Source organism: Chelonoidis abingdonii, chromosome 15 (genome assembly GCF_003597395.2).
Source record: "Chelonoidis abingdonii isolate Lonesome George chromosome 15, CheloAbing_2.0, whole genome shotgun sequence".
Lineage (NCBI taxonomy): Eukaryota > Metazoa > Chordata > Testudines > Testudinidae > Chelonoidis > Chelonoidis abingdonii.
This window is the reverse complement of record NC_133783.1, coordinates 21849011-21871102: the sequence shown is the minus strand read 5'-3', so window position 1 is coordinate 21871102 and position 22092 is coordinate 21849011. Positions and strand designations below refer to the sequence as shown.

Here is a 22092-nt window from a genome sequence, read left to right as displayed (position 1 = left end):
CACACTTGGACTGAGTGTTTGGCTAATTGCTCTTGTCTGTTTGACAATGAGGCAGCAATTAGTTGGTAGAGGTTTTCAGGTAGCAAGTGTTGCTGGGATTTTTATGGTCCCTTTTTTGTGCAGTTCAGTGTTTGGGCTATATTTTTGTGAAGAGCTCAGATACTAAAGTGAATGCATGTTTACAAATCTTTAAATAAGAATTTTAATTACGTTCTGAAACTTCATTTAAAAAAAAAAAAAAAAAAAGTCATGCCCTGTCAGGCATGGTACCAGATTTTCCCCAGATCCCATACTGACTGCAGCTAGCCCCTTGGGAGAAATATTTGAGGATGGACAGTTTTCTCACCTATGTCTTGGACCTGAGCACCCAGTTTCCGGTACTCTTTGCCCCTCTGCCCCTCACCAGATATCAGCAGTTGATATTTCTCGTCTTGAGGAACCAGTTCATGTAAATAACAGCTAAAGAAAAAGAGGGGGGGGGGGGAATCTTAACATTTTATTAGGCAGTCAAGAAACCAAAGCAAACCGGACGAGAAGTAAGTGGACATAAAACATATGAAGGTCTGAAGTTACACCCAGTTTCACCTAATGTAGGTGAAAACTTTTTTCTAGAGGCAAGTCTGAGATAAAAATGCTTGTATTGTTAAACCGTGTCTGCTCGTATCATCTCTCTCTCTCTCTCTGTCTCTTAGTATCATGATGTCTAGAGGACAAGTCCATCAGTGATTCTCTGCTCTCTTGGTTAGCCTGCTTTCCTCTACTCTTCCTTGGTGTCATGTGTCTTATCTCTGACTTCCTCTTGGTTTATGCTGAGAGCCATTGAAGGAGTGAGAGCTCTCCTCTCTATTTTCAGGGGTTCATACGTCATCATAGTATATGAGTGTCCCTTTCCTCTTCTAGACGTGCCATTGCCTTTCTGTCAGTACCCAGACTATGTAATTTTTTGTCAGGGCATAGAATTGGAAGAGACTCATGTAATCAAATCCAGTCCCCTGCTATCACGGGCAACCCTTTCCATATAATCCCATTCATAAATTTATCAAGATCTGTCTTTAAACTAATTTTAGTATCTTTAATCTTTAAGTATCTTTAAATATTTTCAAGTGATTTTATTTTTCTCTCTGTCTGCACATCTACTACTGGATATAATATTTAATGTCAGCCATATACTAGATATAGGCTATTTGCTGAATTTAACAGGTGTACATGCAGCTTCATGCCTTCCCCATGAAATGTCCTCTTTCCTGCTGAGACAGCGCATTGAATGCTCATTTATATAGCTGCTGCTATCCCATTCCATGCTATTTTTTGCATCACAGTGCTTAGCTGTTGTTATATTCAAAATACAGCATTGCCGGTTTTTGAAGAGGAATTAATTCTTGATTTGTATTTTAGGATGAGGCTTAGTTAAAAAAAGGAAGAGCAGACATGCTTAATTTTTAAAGAACTGACTATGAAAAGAGAGAGAAATACTGTCCAAAATATTTCAGATTTAGAAAGTTTTTCAAGATCTACAGTAAAGAAGCCAATTGAAATTGTCTTGTTTCAAATTACCACTTATAACTGATCTACAGAAAAGAATTATTCTAAAGATATTTTATAAATTAGTCATCGCCTCTTAGCTGTTTTGAAACCAGAGAATCATAAGTTTTTTTTTTTTAAGTAATGGGGGGGGGGTTTCCTTTAGAAAACTGTCATCTGACATCATTAAATTGTAAGATGAAATACCCATCAGTATATAGTATAATGAAAAATGTGAATTCATTACTTCTTATGAGAAAAAGAATCCCTGACTCATACATTCCAAGTAGTGTGTTTTCCCTAAAACAGTTAAGATCACAGCCACCTAAAGTATGGCAAAAAAAAAAAGAGGCCTCCAGCTGTTTGAGGTGTTTGTGATCTCAGCTGTTGCAAGGAAAATGGGAAGATGAAGATGCCAGAAAGATAGGGAAAAAGTGACTGTTATATGAATTGTACTCATAGGTGCATGAATACTTTTTCAGCAGTAGAGTTTGAAAGCCAACTGTTTGTCTGCCACAGTCTTATAAGAACCTCAAGGCTCTGAGGTGAAGTGAGCATAAAATTTAAATATAAAGCAAATGTAGATTAAATAGCAGCAGAACATCCTTTCTAAGCATATGTTTGTTATACCTTTCCACCTGCTAAACTTATTTCTCAGATCCCCATACAATATTTTTAGTGACTAATAGGCAAACGAATTGTGTCCAAGGAAGGATGCTGGGGCAGTGGCATACTGGGGGTGGCATAGGCTATGTGAGCCACAGTGCTTCATGCTCCTGCAGATCTGCTAGGACTATGCCAGAGACAAATTTCTTAGGAGAATGTGAAGCACATTTAAAAGAGTAAAGCTCATTTAGCCACATATATATTCTTACCTTTTTTTGGTCTGCCTTAATCCCACCAATCCTACCTTTCCTTTTAGGGAAATAGTAAAAGAATGGAGTTTCCCTTAGTAATTCTTAGTGTCTGATCCAAAGCCCATCAAAATCAGTAGCAGTCGTTCCATTGACTTCACTGGGCTTTGATTTGAGAATTTACAGCAGAAAAGTTTGAATAGTACAGGAGGAAGCGGAAGTCACATAACATTACTGGATGTGGAACACAGGCAAAACCACTGGTGGTAATTATGTGAACATGTCTTCCCTCTCTCCACCATCACACAGCTTTGTTTATGGGGTTGCTATTTATCCTTTTGAGATTACCAAAATATTATTAATGACTATTGCCCCTTCCTTTAACCTTCTGACTTGACATACAGTACTGGTTAACATGTAAAGTTGTAACACTTATTACGTAGAAAGTTACTTTTATGTACTATGTTGTTTCTTCTTACTTTAAAAAAACGCCACCTTTTATTTTTTTTAAAGGAATTCCTTAAACTACAGGACAAAAATAGGCAGTTGAAAAAGATATGTCATGACCAAGAAGAAGCTCTCCAAGAACTGGCCTGCAAGCTTAGCGAGTAACTTATTTTTCTTGATGATTTTTGCAATGTAAAATTCAAGATAAAGCTACTGAAAATAACTGTGCAACTACCATGGAAATTAGGGAGGATTACTGGCTTCAAATGAAATTTATTCAGTTCAGTAGGAGGAAATTATCTGACAAATTTTCAGAAGAGAAAGGTGTGTACAAATGGCTTTGGTCTGCATTTTGAACAGATTTACCTTCACATTAGGGTAGTGAGTAGTCTCTAGCAGTCATATAATGGACTTAACTATGTCCATCTCAGAAAATACAGTCCTAATTAAAAATGCTTTGGGCAATCTAAGAGATTCCTCAAGACTTGTTTTATGAAGATCTTCCTGTCTCTTAATAAATGCATTCAAGACATTCTTGGATAAAGTTTGAGCATTTGTGTGAACTCCATTTCACTAAAGACTAATTCTGTTAGGAATCAATAACTGTGGGTTCCACAACAGGAAGATTCATTATAATTTGAGATGATTGCCCACATGGATCCCATTCCCTACTCTGAGGCGATGTACATCCCTGGCATAAGAGCTCAGAAGCTTTTAGCAAGTAGTGATCATTAGATGCATGTACATGTCCAATCCTCTCCAAGCGTGCTAGGATTCCAGAGTATAAAATGGGGTGCAACTCCAAAGCCTGTTCATTTCATTAGACCATTTATTAGCAGTGGGCTTTGAACACAGTTTAGTGTCCTTTAACACTTTCCTCCTTGATATTTTTGAGCAATGTTTTCTCCTTTTTAAGGATATTCTTCTCTTGTAAATAGTCATGCCATGACTAATGCTGCTGTGTTTTACATCCTGTGTCAAAAAGAATAGTATCGTGTAGCCTAAAGCCCTGTTTATACTGCTTTATTGTGCACTGGTGTAGTTGGACCCAGGACAGATGCTGTACAATGGAATAAAATTGCTTGTGCTGGTGAAACTTAACACAGTAAGTTCCAAACCCCATTTTGCACCAGTGCGGTGTGTCAGCATTAAGGATTTGTATCTAGATTTAGTTACATTGGCGTAAATTTCTCAAGTCTATACAAGCCCTAAACATATGCCACCATTCATAGGATTGCAAACTCTTTGGAGAAGAGATCATGTCTTCCTTGTGTTTGTACAGCACTGAGCATATTGGGGCCCTGAGCTTGATTGGGGCCTCTGGGTGCTACTGTTAATATAAATATTTTTAACAATATATCAGCCAGAAGTTCATAATAATTTACCTTTGACTTTAAAATAATTGTAACTTCTGAAGTATTTTAACCATATGTGGTAACTAAATACTCTCAATAAATGTCTAAACTATATATAATCTTCTATGTTTAGATCAAAGCTTAAAATAGAAGATATAAAAGAAGCAAACAAAGTATTACAGGTTAGTAAGATTTGGAGGGAAAAGCTGGGAGGCTTTTTCTTACAATTATTTTCTTGAAAAATTTTAAACACGCGGGAGATTTGTTTCTCCAAAGGTAAGCATTTAGGATAGATTTTCATTTATCTGGTCTCATGTGCTAGGATGAGATAAACAGGCATGCTCTGAAGCACTTAATGGAACAGTTTAACTGCTTCTGACCAACTTTAATTTTGTTTGGAATGTTGCAATGAGACCTTGGTTTTTGTTTTCAATTTGATACCAAAATACCTTAATCTTTTAGTTTAAAAAAACCCAATATTATATGAAATAAGCCATTATCTCCTTGGTGAAGTTAAATTCCAGCATATGTTATTTAGTCCTAAGGAACTGAATTATTACTGAATATATATTTATATAAGAGAGCCTGGTGAAACATCCTTAGAGCTTTTTAGCTTCTGGATGTTGGGTGCTATCCTGAATGCTGATGAAGCTCTTTGGGGCAGAGACCATCTTCTTGTTGTTTATTTTTACAGTGCTTACACAGTAGGGCCTTGGTCCATGATGTGGGGCTCCTAAGCCGTACTACAGTTAGAATAAGTAATGATAAAATTATTTTCATGTAACTGTTGTTTGAAATAATTTCTTGTGTTCACTCATACACACCTCAAGCAGAGTTGTGATTTACTGATAGTTTGGCCAAAAAGAACTTAACAGTTCACAGTGCTGCTATCCATTTCCCCAGTCTGAAGCATTAGATTGTTGCCACATGAGAGGCAGGATGGTCCAGTGGATGAAGCATTGGATTGGCTTATGTTCTTTTACTGGCTAGCTGTGGGACATTGGGTGAATCACTCCACCCTTTGTACCTCTTTTCCTTTTTTTGAGTAGTGTCCCTGTGGGAGCTCCACTTCAGATGCACATGTATCCCTGTGCCTTTGGAGATTTGTGGTAGTAGCAATGCCTTTTCGACCTGCGCATGCCTCCTACACATCCTCATGCCCCATACTGAGACTATATAAAACTGTACAGGTGAACCTCCCTCAGATCCTCTCTACCACCATTGGCCTTAGATAGAGTTTAGCATGTTCCTGTTTGCTTAGTGCTTGTTTGCCTCTTTTATTAGTGTTTAGCTGTAAAGTTAGTAGAGTAGATTCAGTACCTTATAGTTGGACTGTTTTTTGTCCCCTTTTTTCTCTTCTTAAAAAATTTTTTTGTTTTTTTCCTCCCCCCTCCCCCCCCTCCGCCCCATGAGGGGTTTGAGTAACTTTTTTTCTTTTGTCGGGAATCTGGGCTATCTGGGCTATAAAATGTGCCCCTCACATAGAGAAGCAGTCTCTGTTAGTCATGGGCACTCCTACTGCATTCATAGTTTGGGAAACTCTCATATTCCTAGTAAGTGTAAAATTTATTATAGACTTTAAATGATAAAAAAATACTACATCCCAGGCAGAGACTGAGTTGTTTATTCTCTCACCCAGCATCAAAATCTCTGGTCATGGAAGCAGTCAATTAAAGGGGCAGGTGGTGTACCCAAAAGGCCACTCCTTATAATAATTGATACCAGATATGGCTATTCATTCATAAGAGCTATTAATCAGCAACAGTTCAGGATAGCTCATCACCAAGCACCAATGTCAAAATATGACTCCCTGAACTATGAGAAGTTTAATGATTTTATTGACCATTTACTACAGGAATGTCGAGGACAGTTCTGTGCCATAATAAAGGAGGATCAGGCTTTTGTAAAAGACCTCACTGCAGGCTTCACTAGATGTGGCTAACACTGCAGCCGGGTCTGTTTCCATTGCAGTTGTGACAAGGCTAGCTTTCTGGGTTCAGTTGTCTGGGTTACCACAGGAGGTGCAGTCAACCATGAAGAATTTGCATTTCAGTGGCCAGAAGCTTTTCATAGATTCCACAGACAACTCACTTCACACCCTAAAAGACTCTAGGGCAACACTTAGGTATTTAGGAATATATGCATCTGCTGATAAGAGAAAATGTAGTATGTCTCAAAGATCCCACCCTATTCAATTTTCTGTCTCCCATAGAACACTGGAACCAACAGCTAGAAGATAAAAGATTTTCAAAGAAAAGGCTTGTAACTACCTTGGCTGCATCATCTGAGCCTTTGGCATTGTCCAAACATCATTTTTGATGGTTTGGTCTAGAGTCCAGACCACCTAATGACCAGATTTTATCTGCTGCATTACACATACACCCCTTCCTCAATTTGGACACCACCTCTCTGTATTTCGTCAAGCATGGGAGGCTATAGCATTGGACAAATAGGTATTGGAGGCGATTACTTTGGGTCATACAATCCAGTTTACCTCCAACCTGCCCCTTCAACCACTTACTCCCTCACGATTAATTCTTACACAGGAAATCTCATCACTCCTAAATCTAGGAGCCATAAAACCAGTCCCATAAGGGAAAAGGGTTCTATTCAAGATACTTTCTGATACCCAAGAAAAATGGATCTCAGACAACTGGTCAAGGATGTCAGACACTTAACATTCAAGATGGTCTCCCTAGCAGATGTAATTCCCTCCCTGGAATTGGGACTGGTTTGTGACCCTCAACCTCAAAGATGCCTACTTCCATGTAATAATTCATCCTTCCCACAAAAGACTTTTCAATTGACTTTCAAGCATAATTGTTACCAATACCAGCTCCTACCCTTTGGTCTGTCTTCAGCCTCTAGGGGACTCTCAAAAATTATGGCAGTTGTAGATGCCTACCTCTGTTATCTAGGAATAATTGTAATTCCCTACCTCGATAACTGGCTCCTCAAATGTTGGTCATATCAGGAGATATACCAGTGCAAACAACAATTTCAGTATTCTAAAGTCTAGGCCTGCACATAAATCTCGAGAAATTCATTTTCTCAATGATTTCTCTTCTTAAGAGAACTTCCTGATTTAATAATGGGCAGATCTTATCTCCCCCTCACCTGGTTTCTTGCTCTAAGGAATCTTGTACAAAGAGTGTAGCTCAACTCTCAGGTTCCAGCAAGGACATGTTTGCAACTGCTGGGACACATGGTGGCTTGCATTTTGTGACTTACAACATCAGATTATATCTTCAGTGTCTCCAGGGATGGCTCAGGACTGTTTGTGTACCCAACAAACATGGTTTGAACAAGCAGGTATCGGTACCTAGATAGATCCTACAATCACTCACCTGGTGGCTGAATCATTGCAAAGTTTGTGCAGGAATACTGTTCAGCCAGAAACACCTTACAGTTATATTAACATTGGATGCTTCCCTCTTGGGATGGGGAGTGCAGTTGTGTCCTCACACAATCCAAGGCAAGTGATCACAAAAGGAACAGCGCTTGCACATCCATCTGTTTGAATGAAATGTTCACCTCCACTTTTTTCCCTGCTCAGAAACAAGTCCATCAAGATCTTGACAAACAGCATAGCATGCATGAACTATATCAATCATCAGGTCAGAGGATTTCCCCCTTCACTCTGTGCCAAAGCTATAAAGCTTTGAAACTGGTGCATCAGCAGTTGGATAGTCATCTTGCCTTCTTACCTCCTGAGGATACAAAATACCATGGTGGACAACCTGAGCAGATGTTTCTCCCTAAATTTTGAATGGGAGTTGGACTCTGGAGTCAGCAAAATATTCCTAGCTGGGGATTTCCAGAGTTTGACTTTTTTGCCACAGCAGCCAAAACAGAGTGCAACAAATTCTGTTCCAGAAGAGGATTCAGTCCGTAATCTCAAGGAGACTCTTTCCTCGTTACGTGGACCAAAATTCTTTTTTATGCATATCCTCCAACTCCATTGCTCTTAAAGGTCCTTGTCAAGATCAGACAGGACCAAGCCAAACTCATTCTGACTGCACAAACTTGGCCAAGTCAGGTTTGGTTCCCCAACCTCATCAAACTCACCTCTCGCCCTCTGTGGCAGCTCCTGATCATATCTTGATGGTTGTCTCAGGATCCAGGTCAGATGCTTCACTCTAATCTGAATGTCCTGCAACTGCAAGCTTTGTTCCTCAGTAGTTTTCAGGACAAGAGATCACATGTCCATTGGAAAACAAGGTTATCATTAAATAGTGGAAAGGAATCTACTAGACACACTTACCTTCAGAAATGGAGAAGATACTATCTGTGGTATCTTTCTCTGACCCACTCATCTCTTTCTCCAATCTTGGACTTCTTGTTAGAGCTGGAACTCATAGAAAGGCCTGATTTTTTATTTATTTATTTTTTTTTTTTTAAGCAAGCTTCATTTAGTGGCAATGGCAGCTTTACATGTGATAGAAGGTTTCTCAGTATTCACTCATCTGACCACAACAAGATTCTCAGGGCTTGGCTACACTCAAAACTTCAAAGCGCTGCCGCGGCAGCGCTTTGAAGTGTGTGTGGTCGCAGCACCAGCACTGGGAGAGAGCTCTCCCAGCGCTGCACGTACTCCACCTCCTCATGGGGATTAGCTTGCAGCGCTGCGGCACTGTTTACACTGGCGCTTTACAGCGCTATATCTTGCAGCGCTCGGGGTGTGTTTTTTTCACACCCGAGTGAGAAATTTGCAGCGCTGTAAAGCGCCAGTGTAGCCAAGGCCCCAGTTTAGAGCCCCTATGCCACTTGTGAGATCTTGACTTGGTTCTTAACTGCCTCATGAAACAACCCTTTGTGCTTGCCTTCTTGGTGGCCATCACCTCTGCTCAAAGGGTTGGGGAGATGGGGACTCTAATGGCAGATCCTCCTTTTATTGTGTTTTCCAAGGAGAATGTATCTTTACAACCTCATCCAAAGTTCTTATCTAAGGTGTCCTCTGGGTTTCATATCAACCAAGCTACTCACCCTCCAGGTTTTTTTCTTAAGCTGCAGCCTACAAAATAGTCTGCCTTTCATACACTGGACTTTGAGGGTGTAAGGCTTTTCCTTTTCCATTCAGGAAGACCCCTTAGATTCTTTTGTTTCTGTTTCAGACTGATCTAAGGGAGTGCCTGTTTCTACTCAGGGACTTTTTAAGTGGATCTCTGAATGTACACCTCTATCTCAATATAACACTGTCTTTGGGAGCCAAAAAATCTTACCGCGTTATAGGTGAAACCGTGTTATACTGAACTTGCTTTGATCCACCGGAGTGTGCAGCCCCGCCCCCTGGAGCACTGCTTTATCGCGTTATATCCAAATTTGTGTTATATCGGGTGGCGTTATATCGGGGTAGCGATGTATTATTGCCTGTTATTATTTTACTCAAAATACACTTCCCCTAAGAGTGACTGTACACTCTACTAGATCACAATCTACAACTGTAGCCATACTCAAAGATATTCCAGTTGCTAAAATTTGTGGGACTGCAACAAGGTCCTTGGTACACACATTTTCCAACTACTATTCCCTAATTCACGCTGCAAGATCAGATGTGTCAGTAGGCAACACAGTTCTTTCTTCAGTGATGGACTCTGTTCTGAAACTCCCACCTCCTTAAAGGGTTACTGCTAGGGAGTCGTCTAAAGCAATGCTCCAAGAGGGATACTACTCAAGAAGGAGCAGAGGTTATTCACTTTGTGCAATAACTGGAGTTCTTTAAGATGTGCCCCCATGTGTGTGTGCTCCACTACCTGCCTCCCTCCCCTTTGCTTCAGAGCTGCCTCTGTGGGCTTTGCAGCAGAGAAGGAACTGAAAGTAGTTCACCTCCCCAGCCCTACATAGCTTCAGTATGGGGCATGAGGATGTGTATGGTGCATGTGTGGGCCACATAGGCACTGCTATCAAAAATCTCTGATCGAAGGCACAGGGGGTGCATATGCACCTAAAGTGGATCACTCACAGGGACACACATTGCAAAGAACTCCAGTTACTGCACAAGGTGAGTAACCTGTCCTCCTCCTTCCACTCTTTATTCTTCATGTTTATTTAGCCTGTGTAACATTACCCAGGGTACAATCTGGACTGCTGAACAGCTGTGTTCCCTCAATCTTCAAGTTGGGGTGCCTTTTACAATTCTTTGCTGTAAGAGCAACCACTTGTGGTCCTGCTCTTGCACAGCCTAACATGTAAAATCGCTCCCAGTTGAATTACATGAATGCTTTGGCCACCCACTCATGAATTATATACAGGACAACACCTCCAACTTCCCAGTCCCAGACCTTCCCCTAGAAATGTGCATCTTGTATTGTCCAGCTCTCTATTGGACAATGCAAGCTCATATAAGGTTTGTGATTGGGGAAGTAGCCCAGGGAGTTGTAGCTGTCATGCAGTTGTACCAGGAGGCATTCCAGACAGCTGCAGTCCGCAGGGCCCTGGGCTGGAACTCAGAGTAGAAGGCGGGCCTGGGTCCTCCCTCAAACCTCCCAACTCCTGATCAAACACAGGAGGAATTGACCTGGACTGTGACTTCTACCAGAGGGGAAGGTCTCTGGGATGTTTCCCAACCCACATGGTGAATCTGTGAGTCAAGCAAATCCGCCAGTAAGCACAGGACCCGCCCAGGTAGAGGAGGAACTTTGTCACACAGGACAATAATGATCAGCAGACTGAGTTTTCAAATGATACCTCACAAAGCATACTTCGTACAAAATTTATCATAGTTTTGTAAAAACAGTGAACATTGGGTACAAACTGTCACAGCCTGTGCACGTTCTTTTGAGGCAGGATCCATCTCTTATGTCTCGCGTGTGTTTATACAGTGCCTCATGCATTGGGACACTGATCTCAGTTGGCATGATGGTGGTGCAACTCCAAATTCTACTGCAATATAAATAGTAAAGAATAGTGCTTCTATTGAGCACTCTTGTCCAGAAGAGCCCCAGAATTTGGATGTGTTACAAATATTTTGTGTTCTTTGAAAAAACATTTCCTCCCCTCCCCTCCAGGGACAGGTTTGGCTGAAAGACAAAGAGGCTACACACTGCAAGTTATGTGAAAAGGAATTTTCTCTTTCCAAAAGGAAGGTAAGATTGGGTAGAGATTTATATCAATTCCCAGTCTTTAAATGTCATATGTAAAGAACATTCAATTTACTACTCTTAGAGGTACAGCAGAGACTCTCATACATGAATTAATACATAGTTATTTTAGGGACATGTCCTAAAATGCTTATATTTGAACTTCTCCGCCTGTGTTTGTTGTATACATACACACATGGGCCCTGATTCTACAAGGGGCTCCATGTGGGCAGATCCCTCTGCCTGCACAGAGCCCCATTCATGACTTCAGGGGTTTGTGCTGTGCACCTTGTAGGATCAGACCTTTAAGTAGCTTTTTAAGTGCACTGAGATCTGTTACTTCCTCAAGTAAATTATTACAGTTGGTGATATGCCTGCATGTCATATTTAAACGGTGTTTGCAATGCATATTTATACAAGAGACTAAGAAAATATGAATGAACATTTTGAATTTTTTGAATGAATATGAATATTAAAACAGCTTGTAGAAGGCTGTATTTGGGCATATGCTTTAACTGCTTCTGAAATTAAATTATCTCAATCATTTTATTTTTTTATTTTAAATCCTTTTAGCTACTAGATGAGATTCTGGACAGATCATTTCATTTTCAAATCAAATCCATATTTGATTTCTACAAATGTAATTCAACGTTTCTAGCATGTTATTTTACAGTATAAATGATAGTGCATGCATAGGCCTTGAAGAGCATCAAGCCCCAATTAGTGGTAACATTATTTATAGTGCATTTTCATTTGATTTTGGTAATTTAAGTTACACTAAACTGAGGTCAGAAAAAAAAGGGGGAGGGTTCATAGATCGGTAGCCTGTCTAGAAAAGCATTACAGATTGGGGTTTTTCATGTGTTGTCCTGTCATCTTTACAAAACAGCCATCATACTTCTTACCTAGAATTTAAAAGTTTAATTTCAAAGAGTTCTGTTTCTGTATTTGTTATGACAGCTGATTATCAAATGTATAACACTTTCTGTATTCAATTTAAAATATCCTTTGGTCTCTCCATCTTTATTTAGCATCATTGTAGAAACTGTGGTGAAATTTTCTGTAACGCCTGTTCTGACAATGAACTGCCTCTACCATCGTCGCCAAAGCCTGTACGAGTCTGTGATTCCTGCCATGCATTTCTTATACAGAGATGCTCTTCTAACATGCCATAAAATTACTCTACAAAATATTTATAAACTATTGCTATTTAACATATTATATAAAAAGATATAATGTAAAGTATTAACATGTATATTCCTGGAATACTGGTAAGCGGTTTAGATTTGGATTTTCAAAACATACTAAGTAAGGCCTGGTCTACAATACAAAGTTAGGTTGATGTGAGCCACCTTGTGTTTACCTTGTTGTGCATGTGTCTACACTTAGTCTCCTACTGATGTAAGCGGCCTGTTATGCTGACATAGTAACAGCACCTTCCCAAGCAGCGTTGAGCCATGGTCGATGCATCATAAATGTAGACGCTGCGTTGCCCATGTCAACTCTAACAGTCCTCCAGCAGCTGTCCCATAATGCCCAACACTGACCGCTCTGGTTTGTTGTGTAGTTGTGGCCTAAGGGAGTTAGGTATCCAGCTCCTATTGAAACTTAATGAGAAACGGGTGTCTAGCACCCTGGCGCTCCTTTACAGATCCCAGCCTTTAATATTTGATTCTGTTTGTTGCATCCAACAGGCAGCAAAGGAATAAAAGGTTTTATATAGTCTTAATGGAAAGAGTATTTCATATTGAAGTTTTTCTTCAACAGAGTTCATGTAATGGTATTTGAAGGACATTGAACAAAAGTTTGACAGGAACCTATTCCCTTTTCTACCCAAACACAAACAGTGGGAATTTGAATAAATGTGCAGGCTAATTCAAAATAATACATTACAAATGAAACATTTTTATAAAATATATTAAATCAGTCTTGTTTAATTAAGCATAAGTATTTATACAGTTAACATTTCCCTTACTTTTAGTTATCTACTTATTTTTTAAAAACTGAGCTATTATTTTAGCAGAAAATATACGCTTATAATGGCCGAAATTACTCTGGTATATGAAAACAACCTCCACTGATGTCAACGGAAGTTCCATATGCATATCCGAGGACAGAATTTTAAATTTAGATTAGTCATAAGTGTACATTATGTAATTACCTTTATTACATTGGAAAAAAATCACTGCTTCACACTCAAAACACCGTTTCATTATAGTGCCTGTTTTTTAATACCTTTGATCTTCAGATTTCTGAGATAAATGGAAATATATTAATTACAGTGAAAAATAGTCTTTAGGAGGAAAAGATTCCAACTGAGGCACTACAGTAAATTTTTTCTTTTCATAATGTTTGCAGGATATAAGAATGTGTTATTTACTTTTAATCTGTGGCAAAAAAAGGAAAAATTCAAATTTTTTTAGCAGTATTCTATCTGCTTTTTAACATTTCATCCCCTAGTTTACATTATAATACTTTATTTAGAGGCTTAATATTGAGTTAGTGCATAAACATCCTTCTGTTCCTGCTACTGCAGAATATGTTTACATCAAGGTAAAATGCTTTAAAAGCTAAACGTTTCAATAAAATATACACTAATTGTGGTCTAACTGCAAATTTCAGTAGTGAGTTAGTAAAATGAAGACAATCAGCTTCCAGGAGTGATTCCATTTAGTTGAAAAATATTAAATGAAGGAGCAACTGAATTACAAGGATATAACTCTTTTATATTAAAAGTTTTAACGCCCAGTATTACTACTTGTTTAAAAGAACCCTATCTAAATAAATGAGAGAGAATAGAGTTGTAAGGCTATGTCTACACTACCATTGGATTGACGGTGCTGCAATCAGTGCACCGGGGCAGCGATTTAGGGCATCTAAATCAACGGGAGAGTGCTCTTTGGTCGACTGTGGTACTCCACCGGGAACAAGAGGAGTAAGGTAAGTCGACGGGAGAGTAAGTCGACCTAAGCTATGTTGACTCTAGCTACGTTATTCACATAGCTGGACTAGCGTAACCTAGGCGACTTACTACAGTAGTGTAGACATAGCCTAATACTAAGCAGGACATGCCTTGTGTTAATAGGTTGATCGTCAGTTGTTTTAGCTGCCACCTGGCAGTGACAGCTATAATTAGGCTGCATTACATCTTCTGTTCTAACTCCCTGTTTTCACTGGTTGTAACTTTTTCATACTCACCTTTTGAACTGAAATTTTCCAGACTTGATATCTGCTTAAAATGAATTTTGTTATGGAAACTTTTTGAGCAGAAACAATTTGGCCTTTTTTCACTATGAGGATAGTGGAGGTCGGGGAAATAATTTGTCAATTTAGAAGAAAAATTGCAAGTTTTTTTTCAGGTGAGAGGTGAAATATGGAAAGGAAATAATCATAATTGAAGCTGTGCACAACATTGTTCTGTAGCAAAATGAGTGTTTGAAAAATCACTAGCCCCTTCCTTTAGACTTAGGCATTCTCCACTGGGGGAAGGTTCTGGCTGATGAGGTGATGTGCTCCTGAGGAACTTAAGAACTTCACCAGCCCAGAGCTTTGTGTAGCTGCAGTGTTAATAGGGTGCAGAGGAGAGGGCTCCTCCTGTTCCCTCTGAGGGGTTGACTAGTGTTTTATATAGCCAAGCTGACCTGGACTTCATGCACAACACTCCTTAGACTGCAGTTCTACTTTGACAAGTAGCTCTGTAAAAATGGTATGTAATTAGCCTGTATCAATGCCTACAAAAAAAGGGCAGAATTAGGGTTGAATGTGAACCCTTAACTTTGTCATATCTTGATGTTTGTTTGAGTGCTTAACCATGGGACCTTAATGCTTTTTTGTATGCTTTGTGTGTGCAGTTCTTATAGCACTGAGACCCTTTCCTTGATTTTTCAGAACTTCAAATTTGATAATTAGAAACTTCTTTGAATCTAATAGAGAAGTTTCTGTTCTGATGTTACCTAAGGTAGAGTGGATATCTTGAGTTGTGTGAAAACAGAGTCCATTTTGGGAGCAAAATAAAGAGGTGAAATCTGAACTGTGTCAACATTTTTAAATGTACAAGAACCATTTCTAGACAGAAAAATGTAGTGCATTGTCTAGGTTTGGATTAGTACATTTGCACTGATAGTAAAGTATTTGTACAGTAGAAATTCTTAGAGGAATATTGTTTTGGTATTAGGAGGAGCAGCACTAAACTGGATTTATTGATATTCATCAGAATATTTTTTTTTTAAATTGGTCTCTTTGTTATAAAGAGTCTTTACAGTCAATAGGCGAGATTCTCCAGCATGTTATAGCCCTTTTGCATCAGTCTACCAATGCCACGAGTCAATAAACCATACGGCCAGTATAATGAGCTATATGACAGCCCTCAACCTAGGGAGTGTGACCAAAGCACCCTAACTCTGTCATTCTCCGGCTGCCTGAACAGCCCATGGGCTTTGCTCTCATCTGCACCAAAGTGAAGGGTATACTGCATCAAAGACAGATCTAGCACTGGGATCAGGGAGTTGGTAATAGTTCTAACTGACACCCCTCTTTAGCTTTGTCGGTCATCTATTTGAGAATCTGGCTCTGGTACAGGGGTGGGCAAACTTTTGGGGCTGAGGGCCACATCTGGGTGGGGAAATTGTATGCAGGGGCAGGGGCTTGGGGTGTGGGAGGGAGTGCAGGTTGTGGGAGGGGGTGCAGTGTAGGAAGGGGTTCAGGGCAAGGGATTGAGGCAGAGGAGGGGAGTGGGGTGTATGAGGGGGCTCAGGGAAGGGGGTTGGGGTGTGCAATGCAGTGGGGGCTCAGTGCAAGGGTACACACTGCGAGAGGGGGTACAGGAGGTGTGCAGTGTGTCTGAGGGGGCTCAGGGCAGGGATCGGGGGCGGGGTGCAAGAGTGATTCGGGCTCCGGGATGGCAGCGGCACACACTGGGGCCAGGACAGGCTCCTTGCCTGCCTGTCCTGTCCCCAGCCCTGTGCCACTCCAGGAAGCACTCTGGCCCCTGGGGGAGGGAGGGCAGAGGGTTCTGTGTGCCCTGCCCTTGCTGGGCCTCTAGGTACCTCCCTGGAAGCTCCCATTGGCAGTGATTCCCCATTACTGGCCAGTAGGAGGTGCGGGGGGCGGTGCCTGGAGGCAAGGGCAACCCATGCAGAACCCCCTGCCTGGGGGTGGCTTCTGAGAGCGGTGCCAGGCCTGCAGAGCCACGGGGAGCAATCCCACGGGCTGGATCCAAAGCCTTGAGAGGCTGGATCCGGGCTGTAGTTTGCCCACCCCTGCTCTAGTACCTGATGTGAACTCCTACTGAAACCTCCCCAGTGGACTTATGAACTTCTGTTAATACCTTAATGGGTTGTTTACATCAATCCTAATTGCAAACACTTTGGATGCCACATGTACAGATAAACTCTTCATTTCTAAATGACGTACAGTACCAAAGACAGAATGGACTTGTTTAGGTGCAGATTCTGCCTCTGTGGGTGTATAGAATAAGTGGTTCCACTGCATGTGGAGCGGGAGAAGAATGGATGAGGGTTGGGAGTGAGAGGAAGTGCAACAGTGTGGTGTTGAGGCTGATTGTGACTGCACTGAACTATTTGCTAGGCCCCAGTAAAGAGAGATGCAACAATTACTGTGCTTACAGCAGCCCACAGGCTGTTCTAGCAAAAGCTATTTTTGCTCTGTAGTAAGCTAAATTCTGTAGCAAAATTCCTGCATTCAGTGGCACTTTGTTGTGGTAGAGGAAATTTTGTGGTAGGTGTCTTAAAAGTAAAAAAATTGAGATTTTTAATCAAATATGAAAATGAAGAGTATAATCAGTAGCCTATTTATTTTAATATTATTTCCCTTCATTTTGAGTTACTGATATGCCAAAAAATTTTTGCACTGACCACATAACTGTATTGTAGCTGTCCAGAGCAAAGCTGGAGATTTTGCCAGTTACCGAAGAAACACTTGGGCCTTTTAGCACCTGGGTGGGTGTGGGAGACAGTCTGAGATGGTTCGAAGAACATTTGCAAATGTTCCTTCTAAAGTGATAAAAAATTTAAATGTCAACAGTGTGAAATATTTGTCATCTCTAGATTTCAGAGCCATGTATATGGATAGGAAAGTTCACATCTCAAAGTTGTTTCAGGCTGTGCAAAAGCAGACAGATATCACTACATCAGTTACACTTGTGTTGCATTTTCAAGTTCTTCGCAACTGTAAGTGCTAGAATATTTATTGAAGATGTGTAATTGTGTGGTAAAGTGTGCAGTCATGGACTATATGGGGCCACAAAACTGTTCTGCTCCTTGGTGAGAGGGGAAAATTTTCCCTTCCCATCACCTCTCAAACCTGCAGAACTCAGGCTTTGTGAGTGAGAGGGTTTGAGTCACAACATCATACATCCTGCCCTTTTTTAAAACGGATATTGCATGGCAACTGTGTCTGCTCCTAGAACCCGTGTACCTATTCCTGTAGTGTTTTATATCAATACACCCAGCAGTTATTACATGGGATAACATCTCTGTAAGTTGCATTTAGCATATACCTCACCTGAACTCTGCTTACTACCCCGTTTCTAGTGGGAATACTAACAATCCAAACTTTTGACCAGTTTGAAAAACACAAAAAGAAAACCCACTCTGCCAGAATAAAGCTTCCTTCCTCCGTATGAATGTCCCAGTCCTGCAATAAGCTTTGCACACTGAGTTCATTGTGGGATTGGGCTCCAACTGCAGAATTTACTCCTAAATCTGCACTTCTCGTGTTAATTCTATCAAATAGGGACCTGTTCTCCAAGTCCTCTCCCTCCAAAGTGCTCAGTTCAATGCAATATCCTTTATCACACCACATGCTGGCATGTTTTCCTTTGACTTCCCACTTCTTGGGTCAGCCTCTCTTTTTCCCTTGATTTGTTGCACTCATATAGTTGGCAGGACTGCACTTTACATGGCCAAGCCATCTGAGCCTTCATGCCCTCGTTTTGCTTTATCTGTCAGTGTTACTATGAACATGTCTCTTAACAAGACATTCCTCACCACGTCTTTCTTGCTTACACCACTCATCCATCTCAAGATTTGCATTTCTGTGGAACAGAGCAGTTGCTCAACACTCAAGTGTCATACATTAAAACTGGATGAACCACTGTTTTCTAGACTTCTCTTTTAAGCTTACTGATAACTTCCTCTCTCTTTCCATTTGATCTAGGCATTTGTTATTCTAGCTCAATTTTGTTCTTATTTCCTCCAAATCTGCACTGGCCAGCAGAAACCCGAAGAGTTATCAGCCCAATTAGTTCCTTTATCCACAGATTTGGATTGCTTCTATTATAGGAGCAAGATGGTTTTGAAAAATTCCATTTTTAACTCAGCTTCATAAATCATTGTTGCACATAAAAAGCTTAGTTGTAGCTTTTGAGAGTAGTAATGAAATTAATGTTCTACTGATCATGCCAAGAATTTGATTGTAATTGCTTATGTAGCTTTTGTAAAGAATTTTCTAAAAGATTGAGAGTTTTGTAAATGAAAATAATGCAAATGTTTGTAAACATGTAATTTGTTTGAAGAAATAAAATGACATAACCAAACTGTGCACATATTAAGTATTTTGAACACTTGACAGTTTCTGCTATTAAAATACTTTGTCTTAATATTGCCTTACACAATGGGCTAAATGCTGCTCGCTTTATTCCTGCATGTACTACGCAGCAGTGGAACTGTGAATAAAGTGAGCAGGATTTGGCCTAGCATGTAGATTTGCACTGGTTTGGTAGTACCCTAGCTTTCCATGATGCCTGATCTTGAAAGCTGGAGAAATAGGTCCCTCTGGCTGACATCCTCAGAGCTAGGGGCTATGAGGTCCAAATTCACACGCTGATTGTCGGAGCCTTGGGCGCATGGAACCCCAGTAATGAGCCAGTGGTGAGAGAACGTGGAGTCGGTCAACACTACGCTCAGCTGATGCAGCAACTTATGCTGTCGGACGCTATCAGGTGGTCAAGGGGCATTTACATAGAACACATCAGTGGACATCAGCAATACCAGGAGGGATGAGCTGGAATGCCGACGAGAAGCAGTCAGGAAAGTAACAAATACTTCCCTCGTGGACTTTTTTTTCCCCTTCTCTCTAAATGAACAACCTATCCTAAATTTTCAATTACTGAGGGACAGTCTTCACTCATGGATATATTTTTCTTTCTGCTACCAACTCTGTACAGCTTTTTTTTCCCATGAGTAATGTACCCAAATGCATGGATGCTAGACATCTAAACTGTATTCTTAAATTCATTCATTCACCTCAGTTTAGGTTATTGCTGCTTATGTACTATACGATCTTATGACTTTAAAAACAAACTTTGTATTGTGGATAATCTAAGCACTACACCCATAGGTACAGACACACTTTCCTCAACCTATGTATTTTAAAATTTTTATTAAAGCTAATGTTAATTATGTATCTAATTTTTTATAGAGATGTCATCAAATAAATTGGAAACTAACGTAAATGATCTTAAAATAAGCATGTATCTTATTGAAATTATTGCTTAATTACTGCACTGCCTTCCTGCTTAAACCTCCAAACGGAAACTTTAAAGTTACCAGATTTTTGTATGAGAGAAAAAGTTTATAGCATAAACTAGTCTCTTATAGCACTTCAACTAGGAAAACACAATATTTGCCATTTCTTTATAAATAAAACCACTACCCTCTTTGTGCTGCTCAACCCATGCTGCCCTGATTTTGTACTATTCTAAAATAGCATGTGGATAACACCATCTCAGACATTAGAAATCCATATTAATAGATTTACGTGGTCCTGCTACAGGGTAGGGGGCTGTATGTGATGACTTCTTGAGGTCCCTTCCAGCCCTACATTTTTGTGATGCTTTTTTATTTTTCTGGAGGGCTTTGAGTAAAGATCAATTACTTACCTTGTAAAGTAACTGGTTCTGCAAGATATTTTTGCCTGTGTGGAACCCCACGGCTAGGTGTTTTTGACCAGAAAGTTGTATCTTTTTCCTTCTCCCGTTTACTAAACAGTTAAGGATGGAGAGCTGCTGCCCATGTTTATAGCCCTCTGTACTTGCATGCAATCAGGTCACGTGCCAATGCTTAGCCTTTCCACCTGATCTTACCTGGTTTACTAACTTCATAGGTTGGCCCCAGCTGTGAGGCTTAACATCATGGAAGAGGTGTAGCTTTTCTATTTTAAATCTGTTTTTCCCTTAGAAAGAGCATCACTGATCCCTGGCTGACCTTTGGAGCGCACACCTGATGATGATGGGACTCTAATCTTAAGCATGATCATAAGTATGGAACTCATCTGTGGCAGTGCACTTCTGGATTTAAAAGGGAACACAGCTACTCCCTGAGCCTCATCTCTAGCTGTCCTAAGCTTCCTTGTTCCAGTAGGCCTGCGAGACAACAGAATGAAGATACTGTAACCCTGCAATAAGAACAGGAGGTGCTGTTTTGCCTTAAGTTTTTTCCCCTCTTAGGTTTGGCCATCTTTCAACTATGCAAAAGAGTTACTACTATATCAACAGTACAATGCTGAGCTTGTCTGTTAAGCTATGTCTACCCCCATTTATCCCTTTTTGAAAGGATAATGTAAAAGTATGGAGGAACATACCCAGGAAAGCAGCCACCCAGGAGCATTTTAATAGCCAGCTTTCCTTTGCAGGAAGTTAGCTCTGCTCCCTCATCTGAGGAGTGTAAAGGACTTCCACCAAATCTACAGAATGGCCAGGTCTACTTCTGAGAGAAATCTGATTACCTCACATCAGCCTCCAGTATGTAGGTATTTCAGATTTAACATTGAACCTATTGGCATAATGTGAAAGTGTTGCTACCATAAAGGCTGTAAGTCATTTTCCAGACTTGAGGAAGAGCTGTGTGTGCCTGAAAGCTTGTCTGTCACCAACAGACAATGGCCCAATAAAAGCTGAGATACAAGGTGGTGAGCTAGTAAGTTAAAGTGATAGAAATAAATATCTTCAGATAATTAAACTTCAGATAAGCCATTCTAGTTCAGTATCAGATGGTAGTGACTCACTGACTGAAAATAGGCCAGCTAGATGGCATGTGATGATCTTATTCCATTCCCTCCTATCACAGACAACACCATTTGCTACTGCAATGTAACAGAACGCACTTACCTTTGGCAGTTGGACCTTTTACAGAAGTTAGGTCACAGTGCAACAGGTAGTATGAGAAAGCTCTTTAAGTAAACTTCTATAAGAGCTATCCACGTTTCAAAAGAAGCTAGGAATGAGGCAAAGAGATGCACAACTTCAGCTACTTTACATGCAAGCACCTAATTTTCAACAGGTCTCTCTCACTGCTTGTACAATAGCTATAGCTAGGGCCCTGTGTAAATCAAGATGTAAAAAAAAAAACCACACTTGACTAAAGGGCAAGGTATTGAATTTGCTCAGAAGGAATTTTACTATTAAATTTAGTCAGTTTCAAGGGACAAATATTTAAAAGGTATAGTTGGGGGGATATTTTCAGTTCCCATATCCCTGAAAATATGATTTACAGAGGGCTTTAGTTATAGGCATATTTGTCTAAACCCAGAACTAGACACATCTAACTTTTCTACTTATGACTGAGGGAAGCTTACTTAGCTTTACCCTAGATGGCTCTCCCCCCTCAATAAAAAGACAGCAGAAAGCCTATCTAATGGAGTGGTGCAGTTTAGTTCAATACTATGCTACTAATATTTTCAGTGTAAGGCATTGTGTCAGATGAAGTTCACTTCAGTCTAAACCAGGGGTTCTGAAACATTGCACTGCAACTCCCTTCTGACAAAAATGATTATCAAAAAGAACAGGAGTACTTGTGGCACCTTAGAGACTAACATATG

At 40.3% G+C, this 22092-nt stretch overlaps 1 protein-coding gene across 1 annotated transcript in view; it reads left to right on the top strand.

Moving 5' to 3' along the window:
- RUFY2 (RUN and FYVE domain containing 2) overlaps positions 1 to 15480 on the top strand; it is a 60294-nt gene extending 44814 nt beyond the window's left edge. The window contains exons 15-18 of the mRNA XM_032795250.2: positions 2889 to 2983; positions 4311 to 4359; positions 11185 to 11262; positions 12288 to 15480. Coding sequence (XP_032651141.1) covers positions 2889 to 2983; positions 4311 to 4359; positions 11185 to 11262; positions 12288 to 12431 — 366 coding nt within the window. The 3' untranslated portion in view covers positions 12432 to 15480. The remainder of the gene's footprint in view (positions 1 to 2888; positions 2984 to 4310; positions 4360 to 11184; positions 11263 to 12287) is intronic.
- Positions 15481 to 22092: the final 6612 nt, after the last annotated feature.